This window comes from Barbatula barbatula, assembly GCF_947034865.1.
Source record: "Barbatula barbatula genome assembly, chromosome: 16".
In the NCBI taxonomy this organism is placed as follows: domain Eukaryota; kingdom Metazoa; phylum Chordata; class Actinopteri; order Cypriniformes; family Nemacheilidae; genus Barbatula; species Barbatula barbatula.
Window position 1 is genome coordinate 7,714,158 of NC_136779.1, and position 24,780 is coordinate 7,738,937.

Consider the following 24,780-nt stretch of genomic DNA (forward strand, 5'->3'; position numbering starts at 1 on the left):
AGCTAATACTTTTCCTAACAATTTTTTACTCAAAATATTTCAAAACAATTCAGCTCTCTATATACCATTTTAACATGGTATACAGTTTGTTCTCTGAAATTCAACCACTCCCTCTTGCCTCACAAAAGATGAGACTTTAAATTCAAGACAAATGACTACAAACCCCATGGTTCCCCAACACGCACGTCCTCTGGGCTTTTCCGGGTGACTTCGCAGAGGCTTATGGGTAGTGAGAATTTTGAATAGGGAAGATGGCAGCCGCGGCAGTGGTGGAGTTTCAGAGAGCTCAGTCTCTCATCGGCACAGACAGGAACGCTTCAATTGACATTTTGCACTCAATCGGTAAAAACTCTCTTCAAACCTTTTCTAAAACTTTACTTTTCTCTCTGCAGGTCTGATGTAAAGCATAATTATTAGGGCGATTGGGAAGCCACGAGCCGGTGCTGACTCACTGCACATACTGTGTGTGTATGCGTGCGTCTCGAAACCTAATAAGCTGCCTCACTACTAGAAAACATATTTGGCAGTCATAGTCGTGTTTGTATATTTAAAATAAACTTTTATCCAAGACAGCATGTTAAGGATATTGTAGGCGTGCGCTAGCGTTTATATTCAATGTTTGAACGCGTCTGTGATGTTGGAAATTGCTGTCTATGTAGACCGCTCACTAGGATAAGAGACACGGCCACTCTGTGTGAACAGTTAGCCTGCGATGTTAGCCACCCATCCAGGCTAGGGCCCAATGTTACATATATGTAGACAGTTACGCTTTATTTGTTTATCTATTTTAACTAAAGTGATGGACGTTTATCTGGAGAACGGCTCGTTTTCTTGTGACTTTTTAGAGCCCCCCTGTAACAAGCGTTGGCATTGTCTAATGTTTTGGCTGGCGTGAAATTGACTGAGATTTATTTTTCCTTTTGTTGGAAAATCTTAAGTGTTTATCTTGAATATAAATCGTTGCTTCTTAAGTGTGATCGTGCGTTTTTAGTTGAAGTAGTTTGATGAAGAGTAAAGTGACATAGTTTTTAGCTTAAATCTGTCAAGTCACTTTGGCTTATGAAGGCTGGTTTGTTTTTTCGCAATGTGAGATCTTCTGTTTTTGTGTTAAAGTTAGTTCTTTGTTGACTCTAGTTTCTATCATCACATGAAACTGGATTTCCTTTTTCTCACTAGGTTCTGTTTATTGTTTTTCTGTGTTCTTTTTTTCTTATATAGGTTTTGTTGCGTCACATTAATATATGTCCGTCACTTGTAGGATTTCTGATAAACAATTGTCATATATAATTCGTTTTTCATTCGTTTTTTAAGTGTTGCTCCCAAAATATGGTGCTTACAATTGAACAAATAAATATGGGACTTTTTACTTGTTAATGATATGTAATTGTTTGCATTTTTGTGTTTTTTCTAGGTAATACTACTTAAACTATATTCTTTTAAATTCTGTATAGATTTTATATCATTGTTGTCCTTCTGAAACCTCAGATTTCTAAATTTGCAAATGGAAAAAACATGGTACTTTGAATGATTTGTTGTCAAAGTTGAAAAGCACTTTTTAATACTTTTTATTGGTTTGATATTTGCAAAAACTAGTGGCAAACATAAAAGGTGACTAAAATCAATGATTTATGGCAACAACAAAAAAATCACGAAACATCAGTTGCAAGTTTTCAGAAGGAGAGCAGTGACATGTGCTCTAATTTTGCTGTAACTTTATAAAGTGACGACGAATCTTAAATATTTGATTTAGTTTTAGTTTTATACACATATAGTATGACTTTTAAAATCTCTCTCAAACATTCAACACACTTGTTCTAACTTTGTCCCTTCACTTTCATTGATCTGTAAAGTGAGGCGAGATGTTAAGGAGGACGATGAAGAGGCGGTTCGAGTCAAGGAGCAGAGCATCCTGGAGTTGGGCAGTCTTCTTGCTAAGACTGGACAAGCTGCAGGTAGGAATCCTCCTCATCTTGAGGTGTGTCTGCTGTTAAAATGTTTAACCTATACATTGTTTGATCTCTTTTAGAGCTTGGAGGCCTGTTGAAATTTGTGAGGCCTTTCCTAATCTCCATAAGCAAGGCTAAAGCAGCACGCTTGGTGCGCTCGCTCCTGGATCTCTTCCTTGACATGGAGGCAGCCACGGGCCAGGAGGTCGAGCTGTGTCTGGAGTGTATCGAGTGGGCTAAAGCTGAGAAGAGGACCTTCCTCAGACAGGCCCTTGAGGTAATCATGTAGAAACATGTATAATTTTAGAATGCGTTTTAAGGATTTATTTAACAGATATTAATATATATTGTTGTTTTTTTGTATTAGGCTCGCCTTATTGCACTCTATTTCGACACTAAGAGATACCAGGAGGCCCTGCAGCTAGGTAAAAACAACAAATGAACACTTGCACATCTGGGTGCAACTTGAAGATGATATTCTCTTTTTATCTCCTCAGGCACCCAGTTGCTTCAGGAGCTGAAAAAAATGGATGACAAAGCTCTGCTGGTGGAGGTCCAACTTCTGGAGAGTAAAACCTACCATGCCCTCAGCAACCTGCCCAAAGCCAGGGCTGCCCTTACCTCAGCCAGGACCACCGCCAATGCCATTTACTGTCCACCAAAGCTCCAGGCGGCACTGGATATGCAGTCAGGCAAGTTTATGTAAATGTCTATATAAAGCACAAGTGCTTTTATGAGCTAGCATCACGTTGGTGACCACTTGTTTACTTTAGGTATTATCCATGCGGCTGAAGAAAAAGATTGGAAAACAGCCTATTCTTACTTCTTCGAGGCTTTTGAGGGCTACGACTCCATCAACAGCCTGAAGGCCGTCACAGCACTTAAATATATGCTCCTTTGCAAGATCATGCTCAGCTTGTGAGTAAGATAACTGCTTGCAGTTTATCCCTGTGTGTTTTTTGGAGGCCATAGGATAATGCATTGGGTTTGTGCTAGCTAGGTCAAGCTCTATTATGAAACACCACCTTACGAAGTAAAATTTAGACACTCAGTTCTTCTTAAATGCATTTTCATAATGCATAGCCCACACACATAATGACTCGCGATATATATCATTTTTTTCAGGCCAGAGGAAGTTCAATCCTTAATCGGTGGCAAACTGGCTCTACGATATGCAGGAAGACAGGTAAGCTAATGAAAATTCAGTACCCTCCTATACTGAGCTGTACTAAATTTGATATAAAATGAATAGAAGTTCCCCAAGTTAGTTTAATAGTTTATTTGAATATCAATAGCAAATGTCTTGTATTTATGGCCTGTATATTGTCTCCTCCTCAGACCGATGCACTGAGATGTATAGCACAAGCTAGCAAGAACAGATCATTAGCAGATTTCGAAAAGGTAGGAATTATAACTGATGTCAATTGGAGAAGATGCAGAAATGATTCTGCTGTCAATTGTATGCTCAGCTTTTTATTCGCTCTTTCATGTTTAAAGGCTCTGACAGAGTACACTAAGGAACTGAGGGATGACCCCATCATCAGCACACACTTGGCCAAACTTTACGACAATTTGCTGGAACAGAACCTCATTCGAGTTATTGAGCCATTTTCCAGAGTACAGGTATGTGTGTGTGCAGGGCTCTGATGTATTGATTTTCTAAAATGATTTCTTATAATGATTGTAATAATGAGATAATTTCAGAAGAGACTAGTTGAATTGTAAATCAAAATGTCTTATGCTTGTTTTTTTTCTTTTCTAGATAACACACATAGCAGGTCTCATCAAACTCTCAAAGGTATGAATTATTTTGTTAATACCGTTTAAATTTATACAGAAGCATTAATTTAGGAAAGCTAGAAATAAAGTGGTCTTATGTGCCTTTTTTGTGGTTCACAGGATGATGTTGAGCGGAAACTGTCACAAATGATCCTGGACAAAAAGTTTTATGGTAAGTCTCATTTTAAAGGTCTTCATTGGTATTGATGAGCAGCTGTGTAGTTTTTAACCTGTTATATATCTTTATTAAATTTGTAACTAAAACAAGTGTTATTAAAGGAGAAGTTCACTTTAAAATAAGCCCCCACTGACTTTCCATAGTAGGAATAAAAATGACTATGGAAAGTCAATGGGGGCCTATTTTAAAGTGAAATACTCATTTAAATGATGTAATGGAAGTTATGAATTCATTAATTTTATCTGATGGCTTATAGGCATCCTTGACCAAGGTGAAGGCGTGCTTATCATATTCGAAGAACCACCTGTGGACAAGACCTATGAGGCAGCTCTAGAAACCATACAGAACATGAGCAAAGTTGTGGATTCGCTATACAACAAGGCTAAGAAGTTAACATAGGTAAATTGCATGCTGAACACATTCTAAAGTCCTGTTAGTTAAAGGAAGTTTTAATGTGTTTTCTTTTTCTCTTTAATCCCACAGAATAAACACGGAAGCTGCTGTAATGGTTGTGTGTTTGCCCGTGTGTATGTTTGTATGGCCAATGTGTGGAACTTTTTTTCTCACAGCAAAGGGACAACGCTAAATGCGACAGGATCTACTAAATCCCCGTTGAGAGTTTTTAACGCCTCTTTTCTTTCAAACGGACAATGTCATTTTTCTGATCTCCTGAGTTTTTTCCCCTCTCTGTATCTCTTAACGGCCAATGCAGGCCATCAGGGAAAGTTGTGCAACTTCAATAAAATCAGATAATGTCATATAGAAATGTATAGCTCTTCTACATTTAAAGTTTTTTAATTACAGCAACTTTGTGATACACAGACTCTCGGGTTTCAGTTATCTGCGGTTCATTGGTTGTTCTGCAGTAGTACATATCTTTCTCCACCCTTTTTGTGTTTTATGGATATATGTACTGTCTGCTTCCGGGTGAGATTTAAAGGTTCTTGGTTGTAATTGGTTTGATAGGCTCTGTAATAAGCACAGTTGCCAATCATATAACAACACTAGAAAATAATTTTCTAAGTTCATATGATCAAGAATATTGCTTGTCGTTTTCTTTCTCAGTACACTGTTTTTACGGTTTTGTATTTACAGTTTACCGTTTGCCAAGTAGGGTGGTTATTAAATGGCCCAAATCCCATTGTCTTTACTCTGATAAAGTACTTCTTTCAAAAGACACAGTTTTGTCTGCACTGAGATTTGTTTTTTTCTTATGCTCTTTTCTGATCAGCATCTCAATGCAAACTTTATTTGTTTGCCAGCAATAGAGCACCGTTTAAATATCCTAAATGTTGATTTTCATGATATTTTAAAATTCAGTGTTTTGTATGTTTTTAAATAACTCATTGCTTTCCTTAGAATTTAAGCATTCAGACTTTCTTCAAATATAATTTATGACACCACATTTCTCTTAAGTGTGCAATTATAATTAATAAAAAAAGAGAAAGGTTGGAGAATGGTGTTTAGGCAACTCTTTGAGGCAAAGTGTTGATTTAAGAGCATCTTGCATGTGTTTGTAATTGATTTGTAATGGCAATCCAGCATTGATCATCAAGCATTTAGTGTGATATTAAACACGTTGAAGGTCATTTATTCTTGTGACGAAATGAAAAGTGGTGGCGCACAATTTTTTCTACAAAGCTTGACTTTGCAAATATTGGGATATTGGTCGGCAGATTTCACTTCGATCAAGTGGTCTGTTTTTGTATTGATTGGCCTTTTCACACTCTTTTAAAATTCCATATGACGTTACTGGTTTTAAGGGAAATATGTATTACTTGTAAAAGAATATAATACATGGCATTTTGCCTTTGTAAAGCCAGTTACGTTTGTTGTTTAACACAATTGTCTTGTTGAGAGATGAACGAGTTGAGAATATAAGACTGCACCAGAGCCTATAAAATGTACAGTCCCATAACTGAACGTGTGCCATATAGAACATGACTAAAGATCAACACAATTAAATAAACAAAAAGTCAAACTTATTAAGGTAAACACGCTGTTTTGTAATGAGGCCAACAGAGACCAACAATACATTAATAATGATAAACTGAACAACGTGCTGTAATTCATTTTTCCTAAGTTTACAATAGTTTCTTTGAAATGTAAGAAACGCATGTGACAGACTTTTATTTTGAAAAAGCAAATGTCCTCGACTTACTAGCAGTCATTCATTATTGTTTTTTTTTCAGATTTAAAATATAGGTTTGTTAATTCTTTTTTTGTTAATTTCCTCTGCGAGTAATTGTTGTTACAAGGTAATCGCAGACTACCATCGAGAGTTGTGTTGGAAATCTTGAGCTCAGGGAATGGGTGGACCTTTATTTTGACACTTTGAATGTCCAATTTTAGGCAGAACAGTGCTGTGTATTTTCTCACACTTCACTTTACAACAGTTAAGACAAACACTGCAATGAATCGAAATCATACACGTGTCGTGTTTAAAACAGATACGTATAAAAATGACTGTGCAGCGAAGAAGAATCATTAAAAGCCCAGAAAGTATCGCCAATGACCATAAAATCAAGAGGTAATAAATACGGTTTCTGAAACATAAAAATGCCGTATAGAATATATGCATAACATTTAAATGAAATTGTAGAAGGAAGTAGAAAATGGACGGTCTGTGTCCAGTTGAAAATGTTTCCTAGCACCTGCCCGTTCATTGCATTCTCATAAGTATGTGTATCATCACCGGTGTTTCAGGGGAAGTTCACAGAGACGGGCCTCATCCTGGAGGCATAACTTGAGCATTCTGATGATGCTAGGAGTCAGTGGGTTTGTGAGCTGGATATATTTGACGTGGACTGACGACTTGACGCACACCTTGGTTTCAGGAGGGGAGATCCTCACACAGCCAAGAGTCTTCAATGTTGACTGCTCGGAGGACTACAAGAAGTACAAACTCTTTCCAGGTATGTGGGGAACTCTTCTCACACTTTTCTGCGATTAAAGGGGTCATACGCAGCTTAAACGAATATTATCAACTGCTCTTTCTACATAGAAACTGCCAGAATAGCCTAAGACTCTTAACTAAAGGTAATATCTCTTTAAGATGATGCTGAAAGAAACAGTAGTCGTTGGCACTCTGTTTGCCAGAATTTGTCATAAGTTATAAGAGAAAATTTGGCAGGGACTTGAGTTCATTGAATCGGTGTCATGATATTCAACAAATTGATATGAAAGAGTGATGCGTTCTGTCCTCAGGTTGCACCCCAACAAAATGCGGCAGAGTCATTTCAGACAATGTGGTGACTTTGGAGGAGGCACGAAAGCTTAGAAGGTACACACACACATCCCCAGACAAGTCTGTTAGACTGTATTATTTATATATGAGTGAGTATTACGTACTCACCTGTTGAAATAAGATTTATGATATCACCGACTTGTGAGCCTGTTTTCAACAGTTCGGCCCTCACAAGAATAGCCACACCTGTGAAAACACAGACAAGCATCTTGGAACGCTATACAGTGTGGAAGTACATGTGTTTTTCTTTGTTCTACAGGTTAGCTGAGCAAGGTTTATCACTGGCTGGATCAGATGGTGGGGTGAGCAGACTCTTTTCAGGTCACATTTACAGTTGAGTTTATGTGCAGCAGCTGGTTAGGAACACCAGAGGGCAGTATACACTGGTTTTGCACGGGATCACGACTATGTTTTTCCATACTGCATCTAGATGCCATGTTGGCACCATATAGTTAGTGTGATTGAGCTTCTGCAGGGAAACACTTTCATTATAATAATTCGCACAAAAACATGGTTATTAACATTCATCCAAATATCTTTCTCGGTGTTAATCAGAAAAAATAAATGTATACAGATTTGGAACAACTTGAAGAAGGTGAGTAGATAATGAGAGAAATGTCATTTTTGGGTGAACTATCCTGTTAACTTTTATATTCCAAGTCTTCTAAAACCACAGCAGGAATTGTCAGGAATGGACTAAGAATGTTATTCCTTTAAATATTAAAGGGAAAGTTGCCTAAAATAACATTTCTATGATAATTTACTCGCCCTCAAGTTGTTTCAAATCTGTATAAATAATGTTTTTCCGATGAACACAGAGAAATATATTTGGAAGAATGCTTGTAACCAAGCAGATCTTGGTTCAATCTTCCATCTTGGATCTTGTTAGACCATTGACTTCCAATGTAGGTCAAATTACAACGGTAGTCAAAAGTGCCCCAGAACGGTTTGCTTTCCTACATTCTTCGAAATATCATTCAACAGAACAAAGAAATTTACAAAGCAATTTTTCTTACTATGGTAGTCAGTGGTGGCCAAGAACTGGGACATTTTTCCAAATATCTTTCTCTGTGTTCATCAGAACAAAGTCATTTATAGAGATTTGGAACAACTTTGAGGTGAGTAAATTAAGACAGAATTTTCATTTTTGGGTGAACTGTCCCTTTAAATGTATCAATCTATAAGCGTTGATATAACAAAGGATATTACTTTTTTATAGCATGATAGAAGTGAATAAATTTTTTTTTGTTTCATTCGAGTCAGAAGTTTGAAAACCAGTCTGGTTGCTTTTTATTTTTGGGTGAACTATTCCTCTAAAGCGGAGTGTGTATAAATAAAATAATGTAAATTACCAAAAATTCTCATTTTAAAGTGTGAAAGCTGCTTTTTAGCATTTCGTGGAATCACGGCATGCTATAATCAGCAGTTGGTCAAATGAGATTTTATGGTTGGAAAGGAGAACGCTAAACTCACCAGTTTATCCCTTCACTGTTAAATGGAAAATACTTGTTAAATGTTAATGTGAAACACTATGCCAAATCTAAACCAAAGCCAAGCCAGCGTATCGAAGAACAACTTTCTGAAAGACATTACAGACTGTGGATTACTTTAAAATGTGCTCGCTCTATGTAAAAATGCATTACTAGTGAGTATAAAAGATACCTGTATAGGTATCTGTATAATGTCATATAAATGCGCTTTTTCAAGCCTGGTCTGGGGTTTTTCCAGACATAAGAGGCTTTTTTAGGGTGTGAAGGCAAAGCTGAAAGACGGGTTAGTCGAGGGGTCCTGGTTGGGTTTTTGAAAAAAAACGATAAGCTCCACAGTAATTCAAGAAGTTTGTGGAGACAGCGACCAGGAAATACCATAAGGTCCACAAGGTGGCCTTATGACACAGTCTGAATGTCAACAAGTGGGGCAGAGAAATAGAATAGTTCTTATTCTTTATTATTTCTTGTTGCATACAGGCATCCATCATGGACCTTCACTCCGGAGCTCTATCGATGGGCAAGCAATTCGTGAATGTCTACAGGTGAGAATTCCATCAAAGGCAGGCTTTGAATGCGGCTCGGCATCAGGAAGCCACGTCAGCAGCAAAGGGAACATCAGTGGCAGGTTGATCTGTCACAATCGCAGCTCTGTCAGTCTGGTTTTTAGGTTCATTTCATGTGCACATCAATATACCCACTTGGGCACAGAAAAGAGAGCAGAAATCAATGGCTTCAGTGATGAAATGGCTTTTTTCCTCCGTTTGCTTAAGATCTTTATCCCTGTCACCTGGAATTCCTTCTCATTTTATTTTAAGAGCTTTGCACCTTTGTGCCCACACACATGCTGGTAACGTGTTTAGCGCTGGTGGTTGTAATGTACAGCTGGCAGGAGTTGGCAGGCTCATGGTGACGCTTTGTTTTTTGTGTGTGTGGATTTATCATTGTTCATGTTTTGATGTGGCGGCTTTATCGGAATTGTTTCTTTCCTGCATATGGAGTGTTTGGTACTGGTTTTCATGTTTGTTTCATCTGACTCGATGCTTTTTATTCCCAGATATTTTAAGGATCAGATAAGAGATGTTTTCACCGAGGAAGATTTTCAACTGTATAGGTGAGATATTTGGAAATACCTGTATGGCCAAAAGCATTTTTAAAATGGATGGGAGTGTTGATATTGACCTCTGAACTCTACGTTCTGCGCTCTGCTATGAAACAGCGATGTCCGTGGGCGAATTCAAATGGCAATTGCTGAAACGTTTGGTCTGGACTTCTCAAAGATGTACCTCACCAAACCGACCTTCTTCTCTCGCATCAACAGCAGCTCTGCCAAAACCACTCACGACGAGTACTGGCATCCTCACATCGATAAGGTAACATGAACACCAAACACTTTACATTGAACTCGTATCTCAGGAATTTTCGAGAACTCTTCAGTGTTTGTGCTACAACCAATGTCCTGAAACTGCCAATCATGTCGGTTCTCTCAGAACAGGGACCAAAATATCTTCATGCACTCAAGCCCAGATGTTTTGAACTAGCTTAAATAGGCCATATTATGGCAAATTTTTAGAGCCCGACCGATATGGATTTTTGGGGGCCGATGCCGATGCCGATATTAACTTGAAAAGAGCCGATTTATAAGCCGATATTTTGATTTTGAAAATAAACTGGATATTAGACCCATTTCCTATAAACTGCACTTACACAACATTCAATAGCAAAATATCTGCCTGTTCTAGGTATGTGGGCTGTATAAACCATTTTCCAGAAGGGATGTTAAAAAAAGCCTTAGATTACAGTCTCAATGACTAAACAATTGCACATCTAAAGTATATATTTTTCAATGATCACAAAACAGTCTAGTTTTAAACATTTAACACTTTTATTTACTTCCAGTTGAAGCTGGTGTTAACAGTGTGTACTGTAAATAAATTATAAGTTAAAGTTAAAGTAAAAGAGCTATACCAAACAAATTCAATATTCCACAAAACCATAATAAAATTAAAATAAGTTAAATGTATAGCTACATATACAATAAATAAATATAAAATAAATAAATAATACCAAAATATAATTAAAACAATGTAGAATGTTCTCAATATATAGAGCACACAGGCAAGAGGTTTTCCTCCTTCACTACTTTTTACAAATTATACTTTTAGACTTTTACTCTGTCTACCTCTGAACTTTAATATTTGAACAGTGTTTTGAAAATGTTCTCTGGTGGGCAAACTATGCAACACTCATAACATGAGTGAAGCATGAGACTCTGTTTCTCATGTTTTATCGGCCGTTATAAACGCCGATGCCGATTTAAATGCCATTAGCTCATATCGGCCGATAATATCGGCCGGCCGATATATCGGTCGGGCTCTACAAATTTTACATTTATAAAAAAATATTATTATAAATAAATTACATATTATTTCAGTGACCAGCAACATACAGCAGGTCTTGGGAGAAAACAAAAAGGACTCGAGTATGAATATTAAAACAGGATCCATTTAGACAATGTAAGCGCTCATCGGCTATTTCACACAGATATGAAATTTGTTGGCTCTTCGTGCCTTTGGTTCAAGCATATTTGAAAATCTCAGATTTGTCATGCATTGGATGCAAACGCTGTTGAGTGTCAATCTTCAAAGCGATGATGTTTGATAGAGAAACGTTACGTCTTGAACTTTTTCATCTAAAAATGAGTTCATCACATCGGCATTGCCTTAAAAAGACATGTTTTATTTTTTGAACAAAACAGACTGCCTTATGCGTAATGCTCCTGCATCACTTTTGAACTGTTGAAATGAGGTCTGGAGGGGATCTGAAATCAGTTCGGGTTTCATTTATTTTAAAATACAGCTTTGATCACAGAGTTTGTTATACATGTATGCATGTGGGTGATTCAGGGGGATTCAATCAAAAGCTCATTTCACTTCGCAGGCAAGATTCGCATGCATGACTGTAATGCATCAGAGAGATAAACTGCTTATATTGAAACAAATTGTGTTAAATTGTTTGTTGCGTTTTCGTGTTCCTTTCGTGTTTGTGCACGAGAAACAAAAAGATAAACAGACATTCCAAACGTCAGCTGTAGCTCTCACTCCACATTACATCACTGTACCTGTTAGCTGTGTTTTGTAATTACTTTCAGAAGTGGTATATTTGTAGGAATAGCCAACTATACATTGTACGGGTCAAAATGATCTATTTTTCTTTTATGCCAAAAATCATTAGGATATTACATTTATTCATTTGGCAGACGCTTTTATCCAAAGCGACTTACAAGTAGTTTTTTACAGTGGCACATTACTGCAGAGCAATCAGGGGTAAGGTGCCTTGCTCAAGGGCACTTCAGTCATGACCTGCTGGCACTGAGATTCGAACCAGCAACCTTCTGATCAAAAGCCCATCATTACGTCATTACAGCGGTAAGCCGATAGAGCGTTACAGCACCTCTAATGAAGACCTTTAAAGGCGATTTTCTCAATATTTGTTTATTTTGCACCCTCAGATTTCAGATTTTCAAAAATTGTCTCGGACAAATATTGTCCCAATCTAACAAACCATACATTAAACGGAAAGCTTATTATCCCAATCCCTTATGACTGGTTTTATGGTCCAGGGTTGCAGTTGCTTACACATGTAATTCACTGAAATCAGCTCATATAGGAATCGTAATATGCTGCATTATGTGTAGTGGGATGATATTTTTGTGTTGACGCAGTAATAAGGAAAAATAAGCGTTTCAAATGCGAAATGTACTCCCTTTGCAGTAGGTGTGTGGAATATATTTCTTCGTGGAAATAGTATGTTGAAAAATGTAAGTCAGAGCAGTCTTAATGCAAGCTTAGGTTAACAAAGTCTGATTTCACTAGCAAAGAAATGACGCCTTTGTGGTTTGGGCTCCTTTAAAAGGTTCCCTTTTTTGTAAGGCACACTGTTAAAAACCTACCCCGCTGTTTTATGCAAAGTCAGGAAATCTTGGGCTTTTCCCGAGGGTTGAGCCTTTTGATTTCTCCGTTCTAAATGACAAAAATGACAGCAATTAAAAATGTATGAATAATTGAACAAGGAATGAAAGCATATATCCGCTCAATGGAGAATTGGGTTGATTGTTTTTAAGACAACCAAAAACCCAGTTCTCTATATTAGAATGCCCTAACTTAGAATTAACAATGAAACCTTCTGAATGATATTTTAGCCTCATGATGAGATTTGTACTAGGTTTTAAAGTGAAATACATAAGATTGGTTTTAAAGATGTGTTTTTTTTACAGGAGACCTATGGATCCTTCGATTACACATCATTACTGTATTTGTCTGATTATGGTGTGGACTTTGGCGGTGGACGGTTTGTTTTCATGGATTCCAGCAGCAACAGAACCGTCGAGCCACGTGCTGGTAAATACACACAGTGATTCTGGTTTCCTATTCAGGAAGTCTTACTCCGATTATGCTTAATAAGCTGATAACTTTAAGTCATGTAAAACCTTAAAACAGTTTTCTTTTATCGAGGAAAACATATAAAGAGGTGTTTTTTTGCCAATTACACAGACTTCATGTAAACTGAATGTAAACGCCTTTACCGGTTTTCTCTCAGTTTTGTTTATGTGCGCATGTCTGACAGCACAATAGTAAAAGTCCCAAATGGAAGTAATTGTAAAATAACGCATAAAAGTCCGCTCTCGAATCATGCAGTTGAAGTAGAAACATCAAAATGAAGAACTATTGTTGCATATGCAGGCACTGTGGACATGAGAAGAGGTATAAAAAAAACATGCTGCATTTTTAATTACTAAACAGACTATATCGTCACTGCGTGTGAGAAACCCAGCAAGTCTCACAGTTTTCTGCGTAGCCCGTTTATTACTATGCATGCAAACACGTGAAAAACTGGTTTCATGTGAAAACTGATTTTTGATAGATATCCGTTTATTTTGTGCATGTAATCGCACTCAATTGTAAATGTACTGCAATCTCCCTTCCGGTGAGTTTATATGGATATATTTGATTTCTGAACTTGGAAGGCTGTTTAAAGAAGTTCAAATTTTGTTAAAGCTGCAAAGTCCTAATTTGACAGGCAAATGACACCACACCGGTTCTGCATCATACACTCCAACAAAACTTAAACCTGCTGTAATAAAAATCAGCTATTCATGAATAATAATGTGCAAAACAGATATGAGCCAAGTTGAGTTTAAACATCTATAAACATTTTACATTATAGTACACAGAATGTACAAAATATACAATTCACAAAGAAACAAGACTGCTAGTACAGTAGATCTGCCTTGGGTAAAAAGGTTTTGGTCACACTTCAGTATAGGGGGCAATTCTCACTATTAACAAACCATTAATTGAAACTTTTCCTCAATAAACTCTTCATTTGTTGCTTAATAATAGTTGGTAAAGTAGTAGTTAGGTTTAGGTATTGGGTAGGATTAGGGATGTAGAATATGGTTAAGCAGAATATGTGCTCTTTAAGTACAAATAAACAGCCAATATGCATATAATAGGCATGTTAATAACAACTTGTTAATAGTAAGAATTGCCCCCTATACTGAAGTATTACACATTTTTTTGGTTAATAATGTTCACCGTTTATGAACGCTGCAGTCGGTGCACTCAATCGTTTAAGTGGCTCTACAGTTGCATCTTGGCACTAACAATTTAGTCGTATTAAATATGGCTTTTTCATATTCATGCAAGGCTCAAGCAACAGGATCTTTCTCCTCTGTCAGGCAGATTTTACAAGCCTTCTGTGTGGACTTCTTTTGTTTTCTCAGCCTGGCATTTTGATAATTATCCGTGAATAGCTGGCTGATTGTTTGGCTCTGCTCAAAGTAGCTTTTATTTTGACATGTATGCCAGTTAATCTACACTTCAGCTCTGTATTAGGATCTGTCTCTTTTGAGTGGATAATATCTGCTATTTGGTAAAGGTGCGCTGGGACAAAGCGGCATTGTGCAATGAAGTCAGAAACGGTCTTAAATCTTTTTTCCATTGCTTTAAAGCATGGTGAGAGGCATTTGGCCACGCAGCGAGATATTTGTTATAAAAGGTAAATGTACGTGGTAATGCAGATATGCTTTTGCTATTCACAGGTCCTTGAATTATTTAGCAGATATATACAGAATTAGTATGACAGGTATTCTGTGAATTTTTACATTAGTGTCACTTCTAGGATTAAAATACCCAGTTGCATTATTCATCAGACCCCAGTGCTTTGCAGTACTCCAGCACCCCGCCCTCTTCACAAACTCCGCACCCTCAATCGCCCGCACACACCACAGCCCCCCCCCCCGTGCCCCCTTTCCAGCAAGGGTGAAAAGTTTTGAATTCCTGCCTTCAGCTTTAAACTAATTAGGAGACAGTGGGTTGGCTGCGGCAGCTGGAAAATGTTCCTGTTCACCGGTTGGGAGAATGGAGGTGCTTGGTTGGTGTTGATTATACGTCAGGTGTGGCTGATGAGCCGGTGATCTTCACTTAGGTAATTATTACTCTGATGGATAATGTGCAGAGCATGCTGTAATTATAACTCGATTCAGACTGACAATCAACCTCCCTCTTTCACAAAGAAAGAGAGGCGCGACAAATCCCGGCCTGTTGAGAGATGCACAGATATGAGTGTAAAAGATAGTCCTACATGAGGAGATGAGGTCAAAAATCCACTTTGGGTTTGTCACACTGCGAAAATTGAGGCCCGGCGCTGGGTGAATCCTGCGGGATCACAGCTGCTTTTTCTGATTCGAGAGCCGCAGAGGAGCGGCGTTCTCGCGCCCCACAGAGCATCTCGCACAGTTGGCACCAGCTGAGGAGTTTGAAAAAGGTGACGGGTGCATTTATTTTGTGTCAGACAAAAAGTTCAAGCTTTTGGTTTTCCACCGTGTGGCAGATGAAAGAACATGTGCAGTTCATAAAAGTAAAAAAATTTAACTATGGAGTTTCTTATGGAAATCCTTTAATTCTATATAAACATTCTGAAAAAGTGTTACATTGCAGATTATAAACCAGCACATATTCCTACAATCCACGTTTTATGGGCATTATTTAGTAGATTAATAATAAAATAAAATTGTACTGTATTTCACTCAATTCATAACTTTTTCCTTATGAGAAAGAAATCCTGTAATATTGTTTTCACTGTGAAAACCATGGAATGCACTCACGTCATTAGAAGCAATGGAAGATTGGCTTTTTAATTCATATCTAATAAAAAAAAGGGAAAATAATAGTCATCGTTATATTTTTATAGCCTGTTTCGCTCATAAAAGTCAAACCTTCCTCTCATTTCTATGCAAACACTGTAACCAGGATTTAACTTTTCCAGCTCTAATACTCCAGATATCCACAGGCCTGGAGCTTCTCACAGCTTGACAGATTATGGTGTTTTAGCTTTTGGTTATTTTCAAGGTTTTGTGTTGGCCTCTTACGCATATACTACAGAAATACTTTATTGAAATTCAGCATTACTTTCATAATCAATAAGGGTCTAAAGGTAAGAACGAAGCAGATACAAATGGGGTCAGCTGTGGCCTAATGGTTAGAGCGTTGGTCTTGTGATCAGAAGGTTGCCGGCACCTTACCCCTGATTGCTCTGCAGTAATGTGCCACTGTATAAAACTACTTGTAAGTCGCTTTGGATAAAAGCGTCTGCAAAATGAATAAATGTAAATGTAAATGCAGGTAATTTACATAAATATACATAAAGTTTTACTTAATTCATCTTCAGATGAAGTGTACAAGATTAGATTTGTGTAATTTGTGAGAGTACGACCACAACTCCCATGTCACTTGTGAAATTTTCCACAAGAATGTATTTTCCGTTAATTATATATAAATTATATTCAAATTTTTTTACTGCGTTGTTGTTTCAAGAATCAATAGTATGTTTGCACATGGTTGATGAAGTCAAACACTTCAGGGTATATTGGCTGCTCTTATCTGTATCTTGTTTTACTCATAGGAAATTCATATTCAAATCGGTTTATCAATTAATTGTTTTTGTGTTTCTAAATGTAAAGAAATCGACCCCTGATTCAAAAATAATAATGCAGTTGTAATAATTTAGCAATTTCTTCTTTAGTTCTATAGTAAGACTGCAGCATAGGCCTGAAAATAGTAAAAAAGTGCACAGCTACACAGTATAGTTGTAGTTATAGAAGCAACAACATAAATTTTACTGCACATGCAGCCCCATCTGTGCCCCAAACTTATAACTTCTGGTAAGCAAAAGAAATAACATTACATTAGCTAGCATGTTACAAGTATGTCTAGCCAGTGTTATTTTAGGTAACTAGTAGACAAAGTTACACAACCCATTCAACAAATTAGTTTTTTAATAAAATTAATATACAATAAAATTCAACAAATTGTTTATTTAATATAATTATTGCACATTACCTTTTTATATAAATATAAATAGTTATACTATTAGCCACTAGCCAGACGAAACTGTTTATAGACTCTTTTAATGAATCACTTATTAATAAACATACTTTATTTGCATCTTAAAAATTGTGTTTTGGACCTGTGTTATGAACAACACATTGAATAAACTTGTCTGCTGTTCTTTGTCTGCTGATTCTTTCGACTACTTATGTGCAAATAACATTATTCCCGCTTTTTAGACCCGTAGTCTAAATAGTAAACTATTGATTTACAAAGGCTTGTGAACTACATTATGAATATTCTTCCAGCAGTGCAGCCAACCATACATCATTTATTCAAAGAAATTCATACATACATATCCACTTTTTAAAGTTTGAACAAAAATGAACAGCAAGATGAAGATGGTCAGTATCAGGCGGATATAATGGAGGTAATTTACATAAATAGCCAGTCCCTCCTTTTGTGTCTCACAATTCTGCTAAGCATCTAATTCAGCAGTCCCACTGCACACATTTTGAGCATTGTAGCAATTATCTTAGCACCGATAAAAATGACCAAAGACAAACATTTAAATCTAAACAGAAGTTATGAAAAACAGCTGAATAAAAAAAATCTTTTTATGAAAAAGTATGATTAGAGTCTGAACATCGTTGTTGGTGTATCGTTGTCTTTTGTTCCTTCTCTGGGCTGATATTCAACTCAATCTGTTCCTCTCTCCTATCACTCTCCCTCTTTCACCTTCTCCAGGTCGGGTGTCTTTCTTCTCATCTGGTTCTGAGAACCTCCACCATGTGGAGAAGGTCAATTGGGGCACACGATACGCCATTACAGTGTCCTTCACATGTGACCCTGAAAATGCCATTGATAACCCCTCTCTGCCGTTGGATCCTCCTCACTGAGGGTGATGAGTCAAAGGAACCCTATGGAACACACACAGAAGAACACTGTCATCTGACACATTCAGAAAACCTCAGACCGAATCATTTGAAAACTGTACTGCATTGGTTTTGTTTTCAACTAAAGAGCTGTTTTGTATTGTGAATAGATTTGCCTGGATTCTCATTTTGCTGGTCAACATTTTGTGGGTTTGACAACTTTCAAAAGATGATTGTTGAAATTGTCTCTTTCCTGGCTGCGCCTCACTCTTAAAAGAAATCTTTTGTATTGTAGTTAAATCATTGTCTAGACAACCGAAGCAGGCAAGATAACAGAACAGGTGTGTAATGAAAAGCAGAGATTGGAAAACAAGTTATAAAATGTATCTGCTTTCAGCACTGAATTTATTTTCTGGAACGGCTTTGTAAAAGGATTTATCTGAAACATTAAAGCATCAGATAAGGGTAATTTATCAAATAAGTTTAGTACTTTTTCTGTGATGACTTATACCTTCTATATACATTTTTGTAACACTTTACAATAAGGTTGTATTTGTTAACATTAACTAACATGGACTAAAGATAGTTTTTCAGCATGTTAATGCTTGTTAACCGAACAGATCACCCAAAAAATAAACATTCAGTCATGATTTAACCTGCCCTCGAGTAATGTATACATTTCATTGTACTGACATTCTGAACAATATAGAACAGCAAACAGTTCTTGGCCACCAATGACTACCAAAGTAGGAAAAATTTGAATAGTCAAAAGGAACTGTTCGCTTGCAGTCTTCAAATATCTTCTTTTGTGTTCAGGGGAACAAAGAATTTTATTAAGCAATTTTCCTGCTGTTCCTTTAATGTCAGTACAGTTATTCGCGTTAGTTCATGGTGCATTCACTAATGTTAACAGCTACAAAGTTTGATTTTAGAAATGTGTTAGTAAATGATGAAGTGAGATTAATAAATGCTGTAGTCGTATCCTTCATTGTTTGTTCATGTTGATGCATTAACTAGGCCTATATGTGAACAAATACAATCTTATTTTAAAGTGTTCCCTATAGCTCGAAGTGTTTGTTTTTAATTTGACATGGCATTGTCGTGTGTCTCATGATTTACATTCCAACAATTGTCTAACATTCCAAAATCAAATTCACAACTCCCAGATATTTGGTTAAAGCATTGCCTCTCCGCTGTGGAAGTATTTTTAATTGTTTTTTCAGTGACTGACATTAAGGTAAAAGTCAATCTCGACAATCACAGCACACATCCGACAACTTGTTTTATGGGCAGCTAATTGGCTCTTGTGTTTACAGGCCTAAGGGTCGAACCTGCATGCTGTCACTTCTGTTGTGTGACTTTTAAAGAGATCAGAAAAAAGGATGGTGCTTCTCTCAGTGAAACAGAAATAAAAATGAAGGTTATTCTTGGAGTGTTCCTGCAGTATTTATGTAGTATTTTTTAGCCTTTATGGTCGGTATCTGTCCAAACCTATCACAGTGGGGAATTGCAGGTTGGAGCTGTTTGCATCCAATGCCTGTCTTTAAGCTGCTCGCTTAGTGTTATTAAAATAGAAGAAATACTCTATTAAGACCTCTTGTTTGTGTGTTCTGATGCGCGATGATTCATGACTAGAATTTTGGCTGATGTTTAATTTGCCGTTTCTGTTTATTTCCACATCAGGGTAATTGGAAATCTCTCTTGGTCTATAATGTTCCTTTTTCTGTTGCTAATTTATTCATGCTGTGCTGTATGAATGAATATGAACTAGTGTGCAGAGTCTGCGCCTAAATCGTTTTTTGTTTATGCAAAACAAACAGGTCTGCCAACAGCGTTCAAGGCTGTGTGCCGTTTCTGAACGGGCTTAACCACTGATCCGACACAGGGTTCAGTACATTGAGAAACAACCAACAGCATGTGCTATGAAGTGGCTCATTTTTTTGTTATGAAACAGAATTGGTTTGGGATGATGTGGCTTTATTTTTCAGTTTGCTTTGAAGGGTGACGCACTCCCGGAGGTGAAATTAAATATTTTGGACTGGATTGGAGAACATTTACATAGGGGTGGGAGAGTCCTCTGATATCTCTAGTAATCCTTTTTAAATCCATTTTTATCTTAAGATCTATCTTAATCTTATTACATTCTTACATGTGTTATATACTCCTGAAGATTAAACTGTGTGAGTATCGGCAGACGTTACGCCAGATTTCTAATCATGTTTCAACAGGAATGCAAATTCACAGTTGATAAAAATGGCTTTTGGGAGGGAGGGGAGGAGGTTTTTGCCTGTGCATGTTATGGTGTTAAAGAACAGACGTTGATCATTTTATATTTTTAATCTTCAAGCCTGCAGTTTGACTGTAAGACTCTCGCAGCTATGTACTAGTAAGTCTGCGTTGACGTGTACAGTAACACAAGCTTCCCTTTGGTGATATGCTTAAGTCATAAATTCTGGAGTTAATTTGCATGACTGCCAATAATAACATAAACAACTAAATTGTCACTTATTTCATTTCTTCAACTGACTAATGAATACTAATGCAAGGGTCTGACTGGCGCCTTCAGCCCAAGGTTGTGCAAATATCAAATGTGATTTTAATACGACTGCTTGATGCATCTGACTCGGTTCTTCCACTTTTCCATTATGAAATGACGTTCGCAGAGTAAGACTTGGCAATGAGAGCGGCTCAAAAACTCATAACTACTTTGACCCTGGTCTGACCTTCAAGCCACTCTTGAGTTTGACGACTGTATATAAAAGTCAGACTCCTGTTGTATAGCTTTTGTTCTTTTGTCTCCAGAGAATGGAAACTGTACAACAATTCGAAGGATGACGACCATGCGAGTTGTCAGTATGACATTTTGGAATTCAGGAGACATTCTAATTCACATGCATGGTGCAGTGTACTCTGTCTTGTGAGGTTGAGTGTGAAAAACCTTTGAAACCACCTACTTTTCTGTTGCAGTGGTTTCTGGAAATGTGCCCGATTATTGACAGAGTAAGAGATCTCAGCGCAGAGATTTTGGCAATACGTGAATGGATCTGTGCTTATCTCTCAGATTAGTATTGTAACATTTATTGCTTCCTATTGACTTTATTGGCTATGTGAAGTCTAAGTTTGATCTGGTGTCCTTGACCGAAATAAATGTGTCAGCGTATATTATTGTAATCCGGATCAAACCCATATGACAGATCTAGGTTCATTAAACTTTTCCAGTGTAGAGGAACTTGTCATATTTTATTATTCAGACTTAATTTGGGACTATATTTAAATCTGAAGAATATTTTATTCTTAAAATACATCATTTCTGATTTTATTTGATTTGTTTGTTTGTAAATAAAAACACAGGCATTCTTTACTGTTTGACTTTCAGCACTCACATGCTGTCAACAAAATACGTTTTTACTCTTCTCTTGTACAGCCAAGAAATCATCATACCTTTCTGTCAATGCAACCTTGACAACTGCCACTTCTTTTAACAGCCACCTGAAGGACATGTGGCATCATTTAAACGTAAAATTATAATAATAGTTAAATTACATTCATGGAAATTGGGGAAACCTATGAGTGAGTGTGAAGTTTTGTGAATATGGGTAGAAGACTGTTAAATATTTTCCTGCTGATAAAAACAATACAAATGGCTTCCGTTCCAGCCATCTTTATGAACCATCAGCTGCTTACCATTAAAACCATTACAAACTTCCAGTAGGATTTAATGGTCTTCCATTAGTTCCCATCTTTTAAAACCAATACAACTCCCATTATAAATCTATAGAATGTTTGTTATGGGTTTTAAGGATTTTTCAGCAACCTTTTACCTTCCTACAAACGGGTTAAGGCTTCCCCTCCACATCTCTTTCACCGCATCAATGCGCCTTCAACTGCGCCATGCCGAGCGTCTCCGAGTTGAACTCGAACTGGTTGCTGTACGACCCTGACTTTCCCCAAGAGTACAAACTCGGTGGTCTTTGTTTAAAAGACGACGTGTATCTGTAAAAACTCTTGTGACGGTTTTTAAGATACTCCCGATAGTTCTTGGTCAGGAGCGTGTACAGAAACGGGTTGATGCAGCTGTTGCTGTAGGTCAGACTCGCCACGAGGTAATTGATGCTCGTGTGCGTGTGCGAAGCGAGACGAAAGGGCTTGTGATACAGGGGCACAAGTTGCCATATCCAAAAGGGAAGAAAGCACGCCCAGAACACGAGCACGATGGTAAAAATCATGATCAGTACTTTCTGCTTCGGAGAGCGCTTGGTGCCTTTATTAACAGCCGAGGTCTTTTGTGACTCTAAATAAGTCCTGGCTAACCTGGTGTACAGGTAACCGATGACCAGTCCTGGAGCCATTATACTCGTGCAGAACAGGACAGTTAGGTAAATCTTATACGCCTGTGGTGCCCAGGTGGGCGCGCACATCCTTTTCACCACTCCATCTGCGGATTTTTTCGTAGTCAGATTAACCATGACCATCATGGGAAGAGTCAGCACAAGAGATAACACCCAAACAGCCCACGCCATCGCTTTTCGGTAGCTCTTGGAGCGCTTAACGGTATCTAGCGGTTTGGTCACAGCCAAGTAGCGCTCCATGCACATGACCGTAAGCGTAAAGATACTTGCGTGCATAGTTAAAAGGTCCAGACTTAACAGGATCCTGCAGCCCACATCCCCGAAGTACCAGTCCTTCAGAAAGTACGTGCACACCACGAAAGGGATGGTGGAGAGGTAAAGGAGATCCGCAAGCGCCAGGTTAATGATGGAGATGTACATTGAAGTCGCGAACCGTATGGAATGACACATGACTACAAGCGTATAGACGTTTCCCGAAACTCCGACGATGTAAACCACAGATAGCAATGTCCCGAAAGTCGACGTTATCACGAGGTCGTCCACGGTACCGGAGTTGCTGTTACGGGACGGACCATTGAGATCAGACTTGGTGTGATTCATTGCGCCCGCGGTGAATGTCGAGCCCCGCGCGGGAACTTTATGGCAGGTGCGCCAGACTCCAGACTCGCTGTTTTGTTATTTGACAAATGTGTCTGTGGATACTCGCCGGTGTCCGCAGCTCCTGACGTCAAACAGTGCTCCTCTTGCGCTTGCCTTTTCGCTGCAAAATATTTGAGAGAAAGTTGGGACCCAACACCGGTCATAAATGGGTCGATGACCTTTTTATGCACTTTACTGATCAGATCATTTCGTGGCAAATATTTAAATATGAATACAGATACGAAAAAATACTTGTTAACTAGTTATTCACTCACTTGACGTATAAATTCGGACTTTATGTAATGATGGCAGGTTATATGCATAGACAGAACAGGTTTAGTCTTAAGGCGATGCAGGTATACATTTTATGCCACTTTAGCCAAAAATCTGGCATACATTATTTATTTGAATGAAAGGTGACCGTTTGCATAAGAGTGTAACCTTATTACCACATGACCTTGGCTTAGTTAATCCATCATATCTGCACTGCTTGCATTTCTGGTTTACTGTAAGTGGTTTCATGGTTTTAGATTTTAATTAGTCGAGTCTCTCTATTTATTATTAAGAAACAGTTCTTGTAATTACACGAATGAAATGTTTTGCTTTTTGATGTACTAGATGAACTCTAGTAATATTTCAAACCCACAAAGCTGCACTTCATGTCTAGCGCTGCTTTACTTCTTCATAAAGAAGAAAAGATTTGGCCTATTTATATAATGTCAAAGAATGAGTATTAAGTTAAGTTGGCAATTCTTTTATATAGACTATCTGCAATAATTGAAATGTAGGACATGAAAGCTTTTCAGTTTTCTGAATTGTGTTAAAACCAGACGAAACCAGACTACAAAGTGTGAGATCCATTTCCTCTTAAAAGAAACACAGCCCTTTTAAATTCAAATGTATGTAGAAATTCCAGCGATCTTCTGATGTCAATGTTTCAGTTCAGTTTGCTCCTTTTTAATAAATTGCAAGCAGCAAACATGGGACTGCATTTATCGTCATTAGAAAGAAAGTAGAAAATAATTTGTATTCAATTTAGAGTTACTCCATTTATTTCTATCTCAGTAACGTCGCTTGTTTCTACCAAATCATCAATAAATGTAATTTACAAAGTGCATAGATACATCAGTTATTTCCCATGTGATTTGCATTTGTTTTTGTTCCTGCTGCTGCTAAACTTAGATTTATAGATGGTATAGATTGTCCCTATTTATCAGTTATATGTTACAGTGTACAACTTTGGCAAACATATAGCTATTTTTAATCTATGAATACATTTACCCTTTTGAGGGAGTAGTTTTCAATTGACGTGTTTTTAAACTCACCCTTTAACAATTACTTCAGTTAAAAAGTATAATTTTGTGTCAAAATATACATGTATCGTATAGTGTCTCTGAAGATGGTGTTCGGTACATTATTAAAACGTTCCCTGCACATCTTCTGCAATATGTATGTGCTTTATGTTTGTGACTGTCATTGATCCTCTTGGAATGACAGACATCACGGTATGAACCACAGCATGATGTTATATACAGTAAGTACTGTATGCACTGAGCTGAGAACCCTGTCAGTGTCTGATAGGGTGAGCGCATGATTTGTAAGGCGGATCTGTAGCATTTGTGGGAGCTGAATACTGATTATGCTTTTGAAAGCTGCTGTAGGGGCCAAAAGGAACTAACAGGCAGGTGGGCCGATTCAGGTATGACAGGCGCGGGAAGTTGTTTGTGTGTTTAATTGCTTTGCAGATTAAAACACTTCCTGTAACTATTTCAGATGTTTTTGAACTGATTGCATGACACAAGGCATCCTGTTTGTTTTCTCCTGTTCTTCTCAGGTGTATTAAAGGGGAGCTGTCCATGGTGCTGAATTTCTTTTTTATATTCTTTTGTA

General features: G+C 37.6%; 3 protein-coding genes across 4 annotated transcripts; 2 read left to right on the forward strand and 1 right to left on the reverse strand.

Moving 5' to 3' along the window:
- The first annotated feature begins 222 nt into the window (after nucleotides 1-222).
- On the forward strand, nucleotides 223-5,956 carry psmd11b (proteasome 26S subunit, non-ATPase 11b). The gene is made up of 13 exons (XM_079476641.1): nucleotides 223-342; nucleotides 1,851-1,952; nucleotides 2,027-2,223; nucleotides 2,314-2,371; nucleotides 2,444-2,638; nucleotides 2,720-2,864; nucleotides 3,072-3,132; nucleotides 3,285-3,347; nucleotides 3,444-3,569; nucleotides 3,709-3,744; nucleotides 3,846-3,897; nucleotides 4,160-4,302; nucleotides 4,387-5,956. The coding sequence occupies exons 1-12, from the start codon at nucleotides 252-254 to the stop codon at nucleotides 4,300-4,302; spliced, it is 1,269 nt and encodes a 422-aa protein (XP_079332767.1). The 5' UTR covers nucleotides 223-251; the 3' UTR covers nucleotides 4,387-5,956.
- Nucleotides 5,957-6,231: 275 nt separating this feature from the next.
- On the forward strand, nucleotides 6,232-21,123 carry ogfod3 (2-oxoglutarate and iron dependent oxygenase domain containing 3). 2 transcript variants are annotated; one of them, XR_013787767.1, is made up of 10 exons: nucleotides 6,232-6,433; nucleotides 6,610-6,818; nucleotides 7,111-7,186; nucleotides 7,410-7,452; nucleotides 9,118-9,182; nucleotides 9,695-9,751; nucleotides 9,857-10,010; nucleotides 11,937-12,065; nucleotides 12,914-13,037; nucleotides 17,775-18,562. XR_013787767.1 is itself a non-coding variant. In XM_079476642.1 (9 exons), exons 1-9 carry the CDS (start codon nucleotides 6,366-6,368, stop codon nucleotides 17,924-17,926), a joined length of 948 nt encoding a protein of 315 aa, XP_079332768.1. In that variant the 5' UTR covers nucleotides 6,232-6,365; the 3' UTR covers nucleotides 17,927-21,123. The 2 variants fall into 2 exon arrangements, 1 of the variants encoding a protein (XP_079332768.1); XM_079476642.1 differs by lacking the exon at nucleotides 11,937-12,065 and having other exon boundaries at nucleotides 17,775-21,123.
- A 648-nt stretch (nucleotides 21,124-21,771) lies between these two features.
- On the reverse strand, nucleotides 21,772-22,977 carry LOC306905913 (urotensin-2 receptor; the record flags this gene model as incomplete). Its single annotated transcript, XM_079476901.1, has 1 exon — nucleotides 21,772-22,977. Exon 1 carries the CDS (start codon nucleotides 22,849-22,851, stop codon nucleotides 21,772-21,774), a length of 1,080 nt encoding a protein of 359 aa, XP_079333027.1. The 5' UTR covers nucleotides 22,852-22,977.
- Between the last annotated feature and the right edge of the window lie 1,803 nt (nucleotides 22,978-24,780).

Coding starts and splice junctions, on each gene's coding strand:
- psmd11b (XM_079476641.1), top strand. CDS start 252: ATGGCAGCCGCGGCAGTGGTGGAGTTTCAGAGAGCTCAGTCTCTCATC. Junction 3,348..3,443: donor CATTAGCAGATTTCGAAAAG/GTAGGAATTATA, acceptor TCATGTTTAAAG/GCTCTGACAGAGTACACTAA. Junction 3,745..3,845: donor GTCTCATCAAACTCTCAAAG/GTATGAATTATT, acceptor TGTGGTTCACAG/GATGATGTTGAGCGGAAACT.
- ogfod3 (XM_079476642.1), top strand. CDS start 6,366: ATGACTGTGCAGCGAAGAAGAATCATTAAAAGCCCAGAAAGTATCGCC. Junction 9,752..9,856: donor GAAGATTTTCAACTGTATAG/GTGAGATATTTG, acceptor GCTATGAAACAG/CGATGTCCGTGGGCGAATTC. Junction 13,038..17,774: donor AACCGTCGAGCCACGTGCTG/GTAAATACACAC, acceptor CACCTTCTCCAG/GTCGGGTGTCTTTCTTCTCA.